The 14823-nt window shown below is 38.8% G+C and overlaps 1 protein-coding gene across 6 annotated transcripts in view; it reads right to left on the bottom strand.

Annotated features, from left to right (window-relative positions):
- ZNF385D (zinc finger protein 385D) overlaps positions 1-14823 on the bottom strand; it is a 999751-nt gene that overhangs the window by 39432 nt on the left and 945496 nt on the right. For 5 of the 6 annotated variants that reach the window (XM_049870885.1, XM_049870887.1, XM_049870889.1 and 2 more), the window contains one exon: positions 646-732. The exons of the other annotated variant lie outside the window; for it this stretch is intronic. In XM_049870885.1, coding sequence (XP_049726842.1) covers positions 646-732 — 87 coding nt within the window. The remainder of the gene's footprint in view (positions 1-645; positions 733-14823) is intronic. 6 annotated transcript variants of the gene reach the window in all.

Here is a 14823-nt window from a genome sequence, read left to right as displayed (position 1 = left end):
AGACTGCTTCATCCACTATTTTTATGTCTTATTATTTTTTGCTGTTTTAAAAATTACGTGATACAGAGTGGCTCTCTCTGCTTGGTCCAACAACCTATTTGTCTTGTTTTATAGGACCTTATTTGAAACAGCTGGAGCTCCAGTGGTGCAATGCTTAAGAGCTCAGCTGCTAACCAAAAGATTGGCAGTTCAAACCACCAGCTGCTTCTTGGAAACCCTATAGGGCAGTTCTGTTCTGTCCTATAGGGTCGCTATGAATCAGAATTGACTCGAAGGCAACGGGCTTTTCATTTGAAATATCATTACTGTTACATGAATCAGTCATTGGCGATAACAGGGCACTCTCTCAAAAGGTAAACCTAAATAATTATAAAATTAAGCACATACATACATAGCCAAGAAAAATTTAAAAATGCAAGATAATAATATCCAAACCCGAAAACCCCAAACCCATTGCCGTTGAGTCATTCTGACTCATCCTATCTGGAGCCCATAATAATACTGCTCAAAAAAAAAATAATAAAATAAATAAATATATATATATATTTTTTTATTTGGAATCCCTGAATGATACAAAAGAAGCTCTAGCAGCACGGTGGTTAAGGTGCTCGGCAGCTAACCAAAGATTAGGCTGTTTGAACCCACCAGCTACTCCTTGAGAGAAAGATGGGGCAGTCTGCTTCCATAAAGGTTTATAGCCTTGGAGTCCCTGTGGGGCAGCTCTACTCTGTCCTATAAAAAAAAAAAAAATGTCGCTATAAGTTAGGATTGACTCCAAGTCAATGGTTTTGGTGTGTTGGATGATACAAAATGTTAACATGCTCAGCTGCTAACTAAAAGGCTGGAGGTTTGAGTCTACCCAGAGGTACCTCGGAAGAAAGGCCTGGCAGTCTACTACTGAAAAAAAAATCTACTACTGGGGAGAAAAAAAAAAAAATCAGCCATTGGAAACTCTATGGAGCACAGTTCAACTCTGACACACATGGGTCACCAAGAGTTGAAAGTGACTAGAGAGCAACTCATGTTTTATATTTGTTTAGTACCTTTTAGTTTCTAAGAAATTTTTGTATACATTTTTCTCTTTTGTTTCCTCAAAACAATACCAAGAGATAGACATTAGAGCTCTTATTTTATTAAAAGGAAAACTGGCTCACTGATAAAAAGCTACTTGCTAGAATCGTACAGCTAATAAGTAGCAAAGCCACTATTAGCATCGAGAGGATGCTGGTTTATTGTTGCCACCCAACAGAAAATACTGTCTTTCATAATCAAGAGCTAAGTGTACAAAAATTCCATTATATATACCAATGGGACACTGCAGCAATCATACAATACGATTTTTTTTTTATTTCTATACAAATATTATGGCTTAGAAAATGTGTATGACTAGCACATATTATGTATTTAATTTTATAATACTTAGAGATGTATACATTGAACATTTTTGTCTAATATTATTTAAATGTAATATACCTGTCACACTTCTACTACCTACTTACCATACTTACCAAGGTATCTAGCCTTTTTTTTTAGAAACTGTAATCATATAAAGTATTTTTTTAAAGTCAGAGATGTTTTTAAAATCAAGATCAGATCACATTATTTTCCTGCTCAAACTACCACAATGGCTCCCTATTTCACTTCAAGTGAAGGCCAATGGCTTTCTGAAAGCTATCGCCCTTAGACAAGGAACAAGACACGGATGTTCTCTCTAACCACGTCTATTCAACGCTGTACTGGGAGTTCTAGCCAACCTATTATTTACTTAGATTGTTTATTATGGATTCCCCTCAATGGTATATAAACTCTATAAGGGCAAGTATTTCTAGTAGTTTTGTTCTCTTCATCCTTAGAGTCTAGAATGGTATCTGAAACACAATAGATACTTAATAAATATTTCTTGAATGACTGAATGAATTCAGGAAATAAAGTGATGATCGGAAAGGAAGAACAAATAGTAGAAGAAGGCAGAGAAAGGCCTACTATTAGTGTGGAATTGCATTTATGCTGAAATAATTTCTTTGTCTCTTTAAAATATTTGCCTTCTTCTGCTCAAGTGTAATTTAATTAGGTGGTTAAAGGGGTGGGGTGGGGGCAGTTGCCATCGAGTTGATTTCAATTCATGGAAACCCCATGTGTGTACGAGTAGGACTGTGTTCCATAGGGTTTTCAGTGGCTTATATTTTGGAAGTAGATTGCCAGGCCTTTCTTCTGAGGCCCCTGGGTAGACTTGAACCTCCAACCTTGCAGCTAGCAGCTGAGCATATTAACTGTCTGCACCACCCAGGGACTCAGATTTAAGGAAAGGGGTCATAATTTTTTCAAATAAGTAATTTTAAAAAATGAATTCTGAGGTGTCTTCCAGCTCCAAAATGGTATGCTTCTCTAAAAAATAGGATGTTTATAAAAAACTTCAGTTCTCAGGTCCATAGATTTTCTAAAGAAGAGATTAAAAATGTGATAATTACACACAAGTAATTTTCGCTGGCCCTTCCATTCCCAAAGGCCAACATCTAAGTTAGATAGTGTATATGTGGAAAATTGTTTTCTGCTTTCAGAAAGTTATGCCAGGAATCACATCAAAGGATTATTGGCAGGCTTTTTTTGGTTGTTGGGGGGTGTTCTGCTAAGTTAGGAAGAAAGTGATGATATAATATAGAAGAAAAAGGTGTTAAAACTCTTAGAGGAAAAAAAAGAAAACAACTTTAAACAACTAAAAAGAGATTAAGATAAAAACTAGTAATGGGGTGGGGATAAAAAAATTTTTTTTTTTTTATAAGACTAGAAAAATATGAATTCCAAACATCAAGGAATTGTGTAACTCCTGAGAAATGTGACTCAGGTTAAGAAACAGACTGAGGTTCTTTCTTTAAAACTATGTGAAAAACTAAACTTGAACTTACTAGATATTACAGTTGTTTAAATCTTCTAAACAACTACTAATATTCTATGCCTATTTTTAGTAGTTAATAGTTATACTTTATCTTTTCCATTTCATGATTTTATTTCTCCAGAAACACCATCCATAAGTGAAAACACATGAGGAAGCTACCTGGTAAGGAAGCTTGACAAACACTTTTTGACCTACTAAACGGAGAAGAAACAGTGTCAAGACAAATAATCGATAAAATCATGCATCTGCTTTGGAGAAGAGTCTGAAAGTTACTCAAAAGGTTAAACATAGGACCCAGTAATTCTACTCTCATGTATCTACCCAAAATAAATAATAACATATGTCTACTCAAAAACTTGCAGAGGAAATTTTCATAGCAGCATTATTCCTAAAAGCCAAAAAGTGGAAACAACCCAAATGATGATTATCAACTGAAAACCAAGAACAAAAACTTGTTACTGTCACATCAGTTCTGACTCCTAGCAACCCTATAGGACAGTATAGAACTGCCCCATAGAGTATCTAAGGCAGTAAATATTTATGGAAGTAGGCTGCTACTTTGTCCTCCTGAGGGTCAGCTGTTAGGTTAGAAGCACCAACCCTTCAGTTAGCAGCTGAGCACTCAACTACTGTGCCACCCGGGCTCCCCTCCACATATCCATACACTGGAGTAATAATCCATTGCCATCAAGTTGATTCCAACTCACAGGGACCCTACAGAACAGAGTAGAACTATCCTAGGGTTTCCAAAGAGCAGTGGTGGATTCCAACTACCAACCTTTTGGTTAACAGCCGAGCTGTTAACTAGTTAGCAATAAAAAAAAAAAAAAAACCTAAGTATTCATACATGCTATTTTTTTTTTATAACATAGATAAATCTTGAAAATATGCCACGTGAAAGAAACCAGTCACAAAGACCACATATTATATGACTCCATTTATATGTCTTGTCTAGAACAGACAAATATGTAGCAACAGAAAGTAGGTTTGTGGCAATCTGGGCTTGGAGGGGAGCGGGGGAGAATGGAGAATGACTGCTAATGGGTCCAGGATTTCTTTTGGGGGTGATGAAAAAGTTTTTAAATTGTGGTGATCGTTGCCCAACTCTGTGCATATACTAAAAAACCACTAAACTGTATATTTTGAGTGGGTAAATTGTATGGTATGTGAATTATGTCTTGATGAATCTGTTTACAAAAAAAGTAATAAGCTGTGAAAACTCCTCTTGAATTCTACATCTTTATTTCTGATTTACTGCGAACAAGCATGGCCAAATGATGACTCTTGTCACCTGGGAGGATAAAGGGGAACACAGGCTATTGACTTATGTTGTTGGTACAGGGATGGATTTCAGAACTATCAAGACAGGGCAGGGCCCCTGTGCCACTAATGCCTTCAGGTTGCTCTGTTGAGAGGTTGAGTCTTATAAACCAGTACACATAAATTGAGTGGAAGTCATTATGTATCTCAAGCCAAACAGACCCTTAGAAAACACACTAATAATCACTCTTCTACTGAAGACCTAGCAGAACAAAACCTATATTCCTTTGAATGACATACTGGTCAGGCCTTGCAAAGCCTTCTAGCCTCAACTCCCTAGTTCATCACCCACACACTACATTTTTATCCTGTTAAACTACTCTTCTTTGTCCCAAATGATATGTTCTTACATAGCTTTTTGTGCACCTTTTGGCCAAGGCTTAGAATGAACATCACTGGAGAAGCTAGGTGATTCCTTCTCCATATGGCCATAACGCATTTGTCTATATGCCTATGTTGGTATCAGTCATGTTACTGTAATTATTTTTTAAATTAATAATCTATTCTCCAGGTCATGAGTCTCTCAAGAGCAAAACACAGCACACGGTAAGTGGTTAAGCAAAGTACTTATTACTTGGTTGGATGGATGAGTGACTGACTCAGGTATTGTATTTAACTATCTCTGCTGTACAGGGAGGTAAAAAAAGGAAGAGTGGAGTAAAACAATACTTTATAAATGAAAACTCATTTTTAAATAATTTAAATGGTGTGGGTAGTCACATTGGTATAAGCACAAGATGGATAATTAGGACATGTTTCACCCTCCATGACTTCAATCCTAATCATGACAGCATTTCACGTACTGAGTACATTTTATTTTTAAACAACATGGCCCAGAAACACAAGTCAACTCCCTCATCTGGCAGTCATCCAACGTGCGTTCATCTGTTGTGTTGCTTTATGGAAAATGGATCCCATTGGACATTCAAGAGGTATCTATCTAAGATATATTGAAGGGTAATTATGACATTACCCAGTTTTCACTCTGTGTGAAGACTTTGGAACTCAGCACCCATGTGAGCTGGACTCCACTCTCTAGGCCTAGGATAATAAAATCCGGCTCCAGGTCCCGGCCCCACCACTTACTATCTCCCGTGCTGTTGCTTCACAACCTAGGCTACAACAAACATCAACCCACATCACGAATATCACTGGCTACAGTTAAATTGCCTGTCAAAATCTCTGAATTCTCAGTTAATTTACCCTGAATGTTAAGTTTGCTCTTTTGTGCCCACGTTTCTGTTGATGCTGTTGACATAAGGTTTCCCCAAAGATGCAGGCCTAACCTCAGTTCCACGCTCGGATGCTCTTTTGGTAGCATCATCTCTTTTCTTTGCAGTGCTAGACAAAATCAAATTTAAATATAGTTTAATACTGGGCATCCTGGCTTGCAGGAATGACTGATGTACATATGGAACAGATTGCTTGAGTTTCTATATTTGCCTGAAATTCAGATGTCCAGCCTAATGCTCTGTAATTTAACTATTTCATAGTGATCACGTCATGCGAGAAATAGTGTAGAGCCATAAAGCAGTGGGTGGACCTTGGGTATTTAGCATTTGACTTTGCATATACCAGGTTATATTCATAATAAAGCCTTAACAACATGCTTTTAAGATGTATGTATAGATAGAGACAATAAGAATAAAGAAATTGATTTTTCATTAAAATATTACGTTGCATGCAGCTTAGAATTTAAATCTTAATATATAATCTTGAGATGGAGCTATAATAAATGGATCCCTTAATGAACACATAAGTGTTTGTGTGTGTAGTCTTTGTGCTGTGTAAGAACAACCTATATTTTATATCATTTTCTATCTACTACAAAAAAAATTTAAGGAAAGAAAGCACGACAGTTACTTATTACAGCAGGTGTAGTCTCCAAAGTTGATTTTTTTTTTCAATTGCATATATTCATGATGCAAAACTTTCTAAAGAAAAGAACAATGAATTAGGGCAATCCGATTCATGATTTCATCTTCCAAAGACTCAATGCTAATCTTTTTCTCTGTCACGTAAAAAATATTAACTTGATTGCTTTAATAAAAGCTGGGATTGGTTTAGCACTGTACAATTTGCTAAACGCTTTCCCATCCATTCACTCTCATACAGTTCTTTAAGATAAGAGCAGGAACTATTTTTGTCTCTTTTTTAAAATGCAGGAACAAAAGTTCAGACACTTTTACCTCACCGAAAGACACAGACCCTGCATTGCAGCCCAAGATCGTGATAAACATCTCCCCTCACGTGGTGTTTTAGGAACACGAGGTCAGAAGAGGATTCAAAAAGAAAGAGGACCCTCTGCCTTTCATCTTTTAAAATCACTTGGACGGTTTATTGATTTTTCTTTGGCGTTCACACTTTATATGACACGTGAACTTCTTTTAATATTTAAAACTCATCTTTGAAATTAAGTTTTAATTTTGATGCAGACTATTGAAGAAAGCAATTCCAATAAAGATGTTATAAATTCAAATTATTCATTTTGGGCCAAGTGTTAAATAGTAACTTCATTGCCTTCAAATTTGCACAGCAACTAATGAGGCCTCTAGTCAGTGGAAATCACCCAGTATCAACTTGTAGCTATACTTTTCAAACATTCACAGAAAGGAGTGGGACACCCTTCCCATAGTGGACTCACTGAAGAGCTGCAAACCTCAGGTAAAGCCGCTTGCTGTTGCAAACTCGGACCAAGACACATACAGCCATATGAATGCATTTTTAACCTCTGAGCACTCAAGTATCTGGCTTAGAGACTTCCTAGTTCTTAACATAATAGCTAGAAGTAGGTGCCTCGCATACGGTAGTTGCTTAATAAATATTTTATGAGTGACAATGTTTTGCTCATTAATTACATATTCATAGCTGAGATTTGACAGGCTGGCACATTATCTGCTTGAACAACAGCAATCACTCGTGGGTGCGAGTGTGCACACACACACACACACATACACACATATATGCCTTAGACTAAAAACTCCAGAGAACCCTATAATGGCTTGGTGGTGGGGATCGTTATGTTCAAATCTAAACACAATTTTTTCTACTTTTAATTTAATTTCCTTTCTATCCCCGCCCCCCACCCCGCCCCGAGATGTGGTGCACAGGCTTCTTTGGTATTTAGGATTTCTTGGGCTATGGGTTTTTGAGTCATGATTAGGTCTCCAGAGGGTCTGGTGAAGTGTACAATGAGTATCTAGAATAGTCATCAAGGAACCAACTGATTGAGAGGATTCACTTCAGAGCAGACTGTAGCATCCGTGACGTTTGCTTACAGTTAAGTAAATGAAGAGAATACAATTTATAGGATCACACAGAGTGATACGGAAGGGGGGAAGAGAGGGAAGTTGATGAATAGCTACATATTATTTTAAGGGTAAAATGTAGTAAAATACATTTAACAAAATGCTAAAAGTAAATAGTAATTTTTAGGAGGCTAAAGATAAAAACACTATAGAGGCAAATGCTAAAATAAAACAAATTTTAAAAAAACTATCAATTTTGAATTTTATAAGGCTACGGTAAACTGCTTTACATGGTAAGCTAAAAAGCTAAACAGGCAACACCGAAGAAGACAATCTTTTAAATTTTGTTCGAAGAAAAAAAAAAAATTAGAAAAATAATAAAAAAGTAGACTAAGCTCCAGTGACAGTAAGGGCAATTCATATAATTTTATTAAAATATGTAATTAGAAATAGTAAAACCAAAACAGACTGAGGAAGAATAAAAGTAGAGCAGAAAATATTCAATAATATAAAAAAGATTATTAAAAAAATACATCACATATATTTTTAAAGGGAGACTAGAAGGAAGTGCGTGATTGACACTATCACTTTTTTCTGTATTAAAATATATCATTTATTGCTCTCTCCATTGGAAAAAGACACTAATTACTTAAAAAAGAAGAGATTGACAGTGTATGCAGTGGAACAGCAAGCTCAGAGGTTGAGACCCCACGGAAGCCCACAAAGGGGAGGCCAAGCCCACAAAGAGGAGGCCAAGCCCACAAAGGGGAGGCCAAGCCCACAAAGGGGAGGCCAAGTTTTTAATTACTTAAAAAAAGAAGAGATTGACAGCGTATGCAGTGGAACGGCAAGCTCAGAGGTTGAGACCCCACAGAAGCCCACAAAGGGGGGGCCACGCAGTTCAGACAGGCATCCTCAAAGCTGCATCTCAGGGAGGAGTGAGGAGGAGCTGAGCCCTTTCATGTCTGGCCTTGAAGACAGGCCCCTCTATAGCAGCTAGCTAGCTGTCTATCACCCATGACTCCAAGATGGCTGACCTTCTCCACAGACCCCTTCAGGTAGGAAAACATTCCTTATTTCCAGGTAGTTACACCACAGCTCAGATATCTGAGGATCAGGGGAAATCTATTCAGATCTGCGGTACTTCGTTTTTCAGTGACAGAATTTGCTAGATGAAATCTGAAATTATAGGTAGAGCTAAATGTTTACAGCTCTAGAGATTACATTTTTCTTCCCAAATTTAGTGCTATCATATAATCTAATCCTCAAAGAGCCACTTTGTCTCACTTTCTTCGTTGGCAACCAGAAATAAGAGTATGTGTCCCAGACGAATTTATTTGCAGGAGGCTGACTGCATCATACATATAAATGAAACGAATTCAACAAAGCAATGAAGTGAAGTGAGGTTCCGCTGAAGTAAATGCCGTACACAATCCAGGGCTCCACCAAAGAAAGCAAAAGTTACAATAAGCCTGAAACTCATCTAAATCTCGCTCCAAAGTAAATATCTTACTGATTACAGTGTTCTCAGAGTCTTTGATAAAGCAATACTTCAACCACATAAGGCAGACTTTTGAGAAAGTAACTGCAGAGATTTCCGAGCAATTTTATAATCACTGACTGGAAAGTTTAACGCAAAATAACGTCTACAAGTTTTTGTTATCGACATAATCTTACATTCTAAAATGGAAAACAAAAGGCTTTTAAATGGTTATCTTAGAATCAACCCACTAATTTGAAGCAAATATATATATATATATATATATTCTCATTCTCTCTCACACAGATACATACACACACACAAAACCTCCCTTCCGCCACAGAATCTCAAACGCTCAAATAGTTCAATCGTATTTTTTTTTTTTTTCTCTCCGGAACACTGTATTAGCTTCAGAAACAACAGCAGCCAACTCTTCCCCAAACAGGGTAGGCTCTAGAACTGCATTTTTAAAACCACAGCTGTTAGAAGCTGCGGTCCAAAGTTAATATGTTTATGCCATGTTTTCAACTCACAGTCTCCAAAAATCCCTTATTGTGAAAAACAGAGACACACACTCAATTACTGACAGCCACCGGAAAATAAATTACACACACACATCTGTACACTCACATACACACCTCATGAACACCATTCTTGTAATAATTTCTGAATAAAAGACAATCATAACTGATGTGCGGCATACTAAAACGTCTGCAGAAATATAAGCCATGTGAAAATGAGGTAGACTTTTGCTTAACACACATCACCAGGCCTACTTTTTGCCTTCTCAGTGGGGGGGACAGGCAGAGAGATCCAACCACGTTTATGAGGCCATCATGTGACCCCGCTGCCCGCCAAACGTGGCTACAAAATAAGACGCTATAAATTCCTTTCTCATTAAATACCTCCTCATCTTCAGGGAAAGACCTTCTATTCACATACTCCACACCTTGTGTTTAACAGATCTCACAAGGCCATCTCTGTCTATACGGAACACCTTCTGTTAGATATGTATTTGCCTGTATGTTTTTACTAGGCCCTTGGCCAGCTGTAAAACCTAAACTTTGTTCCCATGTAGGAATAAAATTTATATCTCGTCTTCCCAATTTCTTTTGCTTTTAGACTATTTTTATATGTAACCTGTCAAGTGTTTACTGCAATACACTAACTTTGAATGACCGTTCCCTTCACTGAATATTTTTTACTCCGAACCCTACGCATGTGCAATGTATCGACCTAACAAAGCCATACGCCTCAGCTAATTTGAAGTGCTTTCTTTTTTCTCAATGGGAAAAAAATAAACTCATCACATGTTAAAATATTTGTATGCTGAGCTTAGCTCTCATGGGCTTCTCTTTTCCTATCCATGTTTTTGTATGCCTCCTTCACTCCCACCCCCCACAGGGCCACAGCTTTTCGCCACCTGGCAATGTTAGATAACACAAGACAAAACAATTTAAAGTCCAGCAACGGCCCCAACAGACTGAATGAATCAGAAGCCAAACTTGTCAATTATCGCTGGGGCTTGAGCCTAAATTCTCCTCCAAGAATGCATTTGAGTTATTCATTTTTCTTGGCACTCTTCTCTCACATCTGCGTGAGTCTCAAAGTGTCTTGCTTTCTCTCCTAACCCTGCTTCTTCCCTGTACTGTGAAAAAGAATTCATTGAGAGTCCACCTGAATTTTACAACCTTTCTATAATCTGTTTCTTTATCGTCCATTTATTTTTGTGATTAACTGCACAGTAGACCTGAGCCGGGGGGCTGAGTGTTAGGATTTGGCACATAACCAGACTTACTGCCTGCAGTCTGCCTCTGCCAACTTGCTCTCCCAGGCTCCATCACATGCATTCTTCATCATACTTCAGGCTGCAGAGAGTGATGTGAGCACAAAGAGAGATGCTCTTTTTCTGCATACATTCATGCCAGGGATTGCAACTTGGGTGTGCAAGAGTCTTGGTGACTTGAGTCTCTATATTTCTAATAGCCTAGTTCAGAGTACTATTATTTATCACCTGGATCACTGGAACAGCTCCCTAGTTGATGTCTCTCCATCCTCTGCCACACTACAGCAATCTGTTCTAAAAGCTTAATATGTTCATTTGCTCAGCATTTTGGAGAAAAAACCCAAAGACCTTAATACGGTTTATAATGTCCTTCATTTTCTGGTTCCTGCTTAACTTTCTGGACTCATTTTTCACCTCCTCTCCTCCATGGATTCACCTTGCTCCAATCATATTGAACTTCTTTCGTTTCCTTGAACATGTTATCTTCCTTGTTTCCATCACATTGATGTCACTTCTGCCTTTTAATATCCTTCCTCCTCTTCATATGACTAAAGCGCTAAGCTAAGAGATCTCTTCTTACAGGAAGTCTTCAAGGATCCAGTAAGATGGTTTGGCAACCCTCCTGCGGGCTGCTGCTAAATCCTTTGTCCCTCTAGCCACTAATCACAGCATTCAGCACTTATATTCACTTTGCTGCCTAGAAGTTGCATTCCTTGCTAGCCAGAAATACTAACATATTCATCTTGTTCTCCATGATCTTTTGTGATTCCTGCTCAGGGCTTTCATAAGGCACATACACACACAAGCACAAATGTTTGCTAAATTAATGAAAAGCTGGTTCCATCCCCTTTAAATTTACATCCTCTGCCTCTATGCACACTCCTGCCTGACTTACGTCTCCAGGAGCTATTTGCCCTGACAAGGAATTACAGCAACACTCAGAAGGCTGGAGGCTTAGGAGAGTACCTAGTTCAGTTCAACCATTCAACAAATAAGAGTGCATTGGCCCAGAGAGATGAGACAACGTGGCCCAGGACATTTAGATAGGGAGAAGAAGGCTCCAGATTTAAACCCGAATGTTCTAAGTCCTGGTCTGTGCGCTGTCCATTCTAACAAGCTACTTACCGTTGATCAGGAATTTTTCCTCAATTCCCTCTTACCTAACTTCCCTTGTGGCCGGAACTGGCATCTATCCCCTCAACCATTCCAAATACTAATGGCGGTCGGTAGCTGATTTCATTTATGTCCCCTCAGTAATTGGTAATTAAGCCCCTTCAGCTACTGCACATGTAATAAGTCAGTAAAATTCTGTGTCAACACATGAACACTTCGCACTCAGTTTTCTACTATATGAGCTTGGCACCTTTTTCAAAATATGAAAAGCAAGAATTGTTTTTGTTTTCACTGTTGTTGTTGTTAGGGGTTTGCAAAATACTGTGGATGTTAAGTATTCCTTGTCAAGACAATTCTAAGTACATATAAATCAGAAGACTAATTAAGATAGTTTCTTTGAGACATTAGTTATGCACGCAGAATCTATATTTTTGGGGGGATACAATCGTTTTCAAAAATAGTTTAAGACAATTTATCATCTTAAGCATCTCCTGTTTAGTCTAAGCTAGAGAATAGGAGAAAGGTTCATGTCAACAAACACGTTCATTTCCCCCTCAAGAGCTTTGTCCTGTGCTTAGATGCCTGGCGTCAGTAGTAACCCTTGGTGGAATTTCCCTAGTAACTCATCATATCCCAGTTCTGTCCCAACAAACCCTTGCTTCTCCTCAGTGACCATCTGAGGATCCTTTGTGTCCCACATTCTTCAGGACCCAGAAATTCTACTTGTGAGAGTATGAATAGTGTAAAGAGCACATTCAAAATGTTGCTTCTCCCACTTGTGAGGGTTGTACATTCGAACAAATTAACGTTTCTAAATTCCAGTTTCAGCATCTATAGAATGGTGGTATAAACCACAGTGAGATACCACATCACGCCCACTAGAAAGACTAAAATTGAAAAGACTGAAGTGTCATTTGTTGACAAGGATATGGACAACTGAAACTCATATATTGTTTAGGGGAGTGTAACATGGTATAATCACTTTGAAAAACAGTTTGACCGTTTCTAATACAGTGAAGCATACACATACCCTCAGGCACAGCAATTCTATTTCTAGGAATTTACCAAAATAAGTTTGTAAAAAAGAAAAAGATATATATATATGCAAATGTTCAAGGCAGCTTTATCCATAATAACATCAAAGTAGAAACAATGAAAATATTCATCAACAGATAAATAGATAAGCAAACTGTGGTATATTCATTGAATGGAATACTACTCACTAATAAAAAGAAAAAAAAACTGATACAAAAAAAAGGGATGAAGCTCAAAAACACAATTTTCAGAAAATATGCTTGGCACAAAAGAACAGACAGTATGATTCCATTTATGTTACGAGTATGCACCACATAACTTCCATTTGGGGAACCTCTGACTGCATATGTGGCTGTAGTTCCATAAGGTTATAACAGAATTACAGAATTCAGAAATCCTGAATGTAGTGGACATAGTAGACATACTCTGCTAAGTTCTACAGAAGCTATCTGTCTCTCACTAGCTGTCTGGATCCCAAATCAGCCACCGGCCCTGGGGCGGTAGTGGGAGGGGGTCCCAACATCCATCTGCGGCTGTCTGTCCCACCATGCTTACCTCAGGAAGGGACCATGCAGATGCTGCCAAGCTGCCAGGCGGGATGCCCCACTCAGCCAGTGCAACCTGCCTATCACACCGCCCGAGTCCGCCACTGCTCCTGTGGTGGTGGCCACTGAGTAGTCCTGGCTGCAGAAATGATGGAACTACAATGGGTGGGGATAGAAGACTTTAAAAGCCCATGGAGGAGATGGAAGGCAGGCAGAGAGGAAGGAAGGGAAGCCTGCCTGGAGACAGCCGGGTAGACATAGAGTGCAAGCCAAAGCTGGGCGGGCTTAGCTCCTGGAGACCTGGTTATGACCACACTGGGCTATAGCCGCCAAGCCAGAATATTCACACAGTCCCTCAGCTTAGCAGCAGCAGTGCCAGTCCAGGCCCACCTGGTAATCATCGTGTGTGTGTCTGTCCTGTATATAATACGGTGTCCACACAACATCCAAATCACGTAATGTTCCATCTCACAGAACATATAGTGGTTGTAAGCAGCATATACCTGTACATTCTAGTAAAGGCAAAGCATCCACTGGGACAGTACGCAGAAGAGTGGTTGCCTCTGGTGGGGAGGAACTGACTAGAATGGGCGTAATGGAATTTTCTCATGAACTTGAGTGAATTATCATGGGCCAACTGTGATTTCACAATGAGCCTTCCCTGTAACCCATCATAAGCTTGAGTTCACACCTCCAGCTCTCCCTAGGCCTCACAGAACACGTTTTAGTATACATTGCTTTCTCTTTGAGGACATAAATATATCCACATTGTACTAGTCCTTCTTCTTAAACAACTCTCTTCAAAGAGAACTGAAAAAGTATAGCAAGTGTCAACATAAGTGGAACTGTGCTTCACCTAGTGGAACAAATGGTTAAGTTCTCAACTACTGGCCAAAAGGTTGGTGGTTCAAACTCACCCAGAAACATCTCAGAGGACAGACCTGGTGATCTGCTTTTGAAAGGCCACAGCCTTGAAAACTCTATGGAGCAGCTCTACTCTACATACATGGGGTCACCATGAGTGGGAAATGACACAATGGCAACTGAAAACAACATAATAATAAATATTCATTGAAAACATATTGGAATAAAGGAGTAGATTTAGATTTACATTCTGGGGAAAGTTTTTAGTTTGTTCTGATTCCAACTTATTCCACTGATGTTTAAATTCCTTTTACTTTTTTTTTGAATGACTACATAGACTGATCAGTCCCTGGAGAAAGACAGCATGCTTGGCAGAGTACAGGGTCAGCAGAAAAGAGGAAGATCCTCAATGCGGTGGATTGACACAGTGGCTGCAACAATGAGCTCAAGCATAACAATGATTGTAAGAATGGCTCAGCACCAGGCAGTGTTTTGTTCTGTTGCGCATACGGTCACTATGAGTCGGAACAGACTCCACG

This window comes from Elephas maximus, chromosome 27 (genome assembly GCF_024166365.1).
Source record: "Elephas maximus indicus isolate mEleMax1 chromosome 27, mEleMax1 primary haplotype, whole genome shotgun sequence".
Lineage (NCBI taxonomy): Eukaryota > Metazoa > Chordata > Mammalia > Proboscidea > Elephantidae > Elephas > Elephas maximus.
Note: the sequence above shows the minus strand (reverse complement) of the source record. Positions and strands in the feature narration are given on the sequence as shown.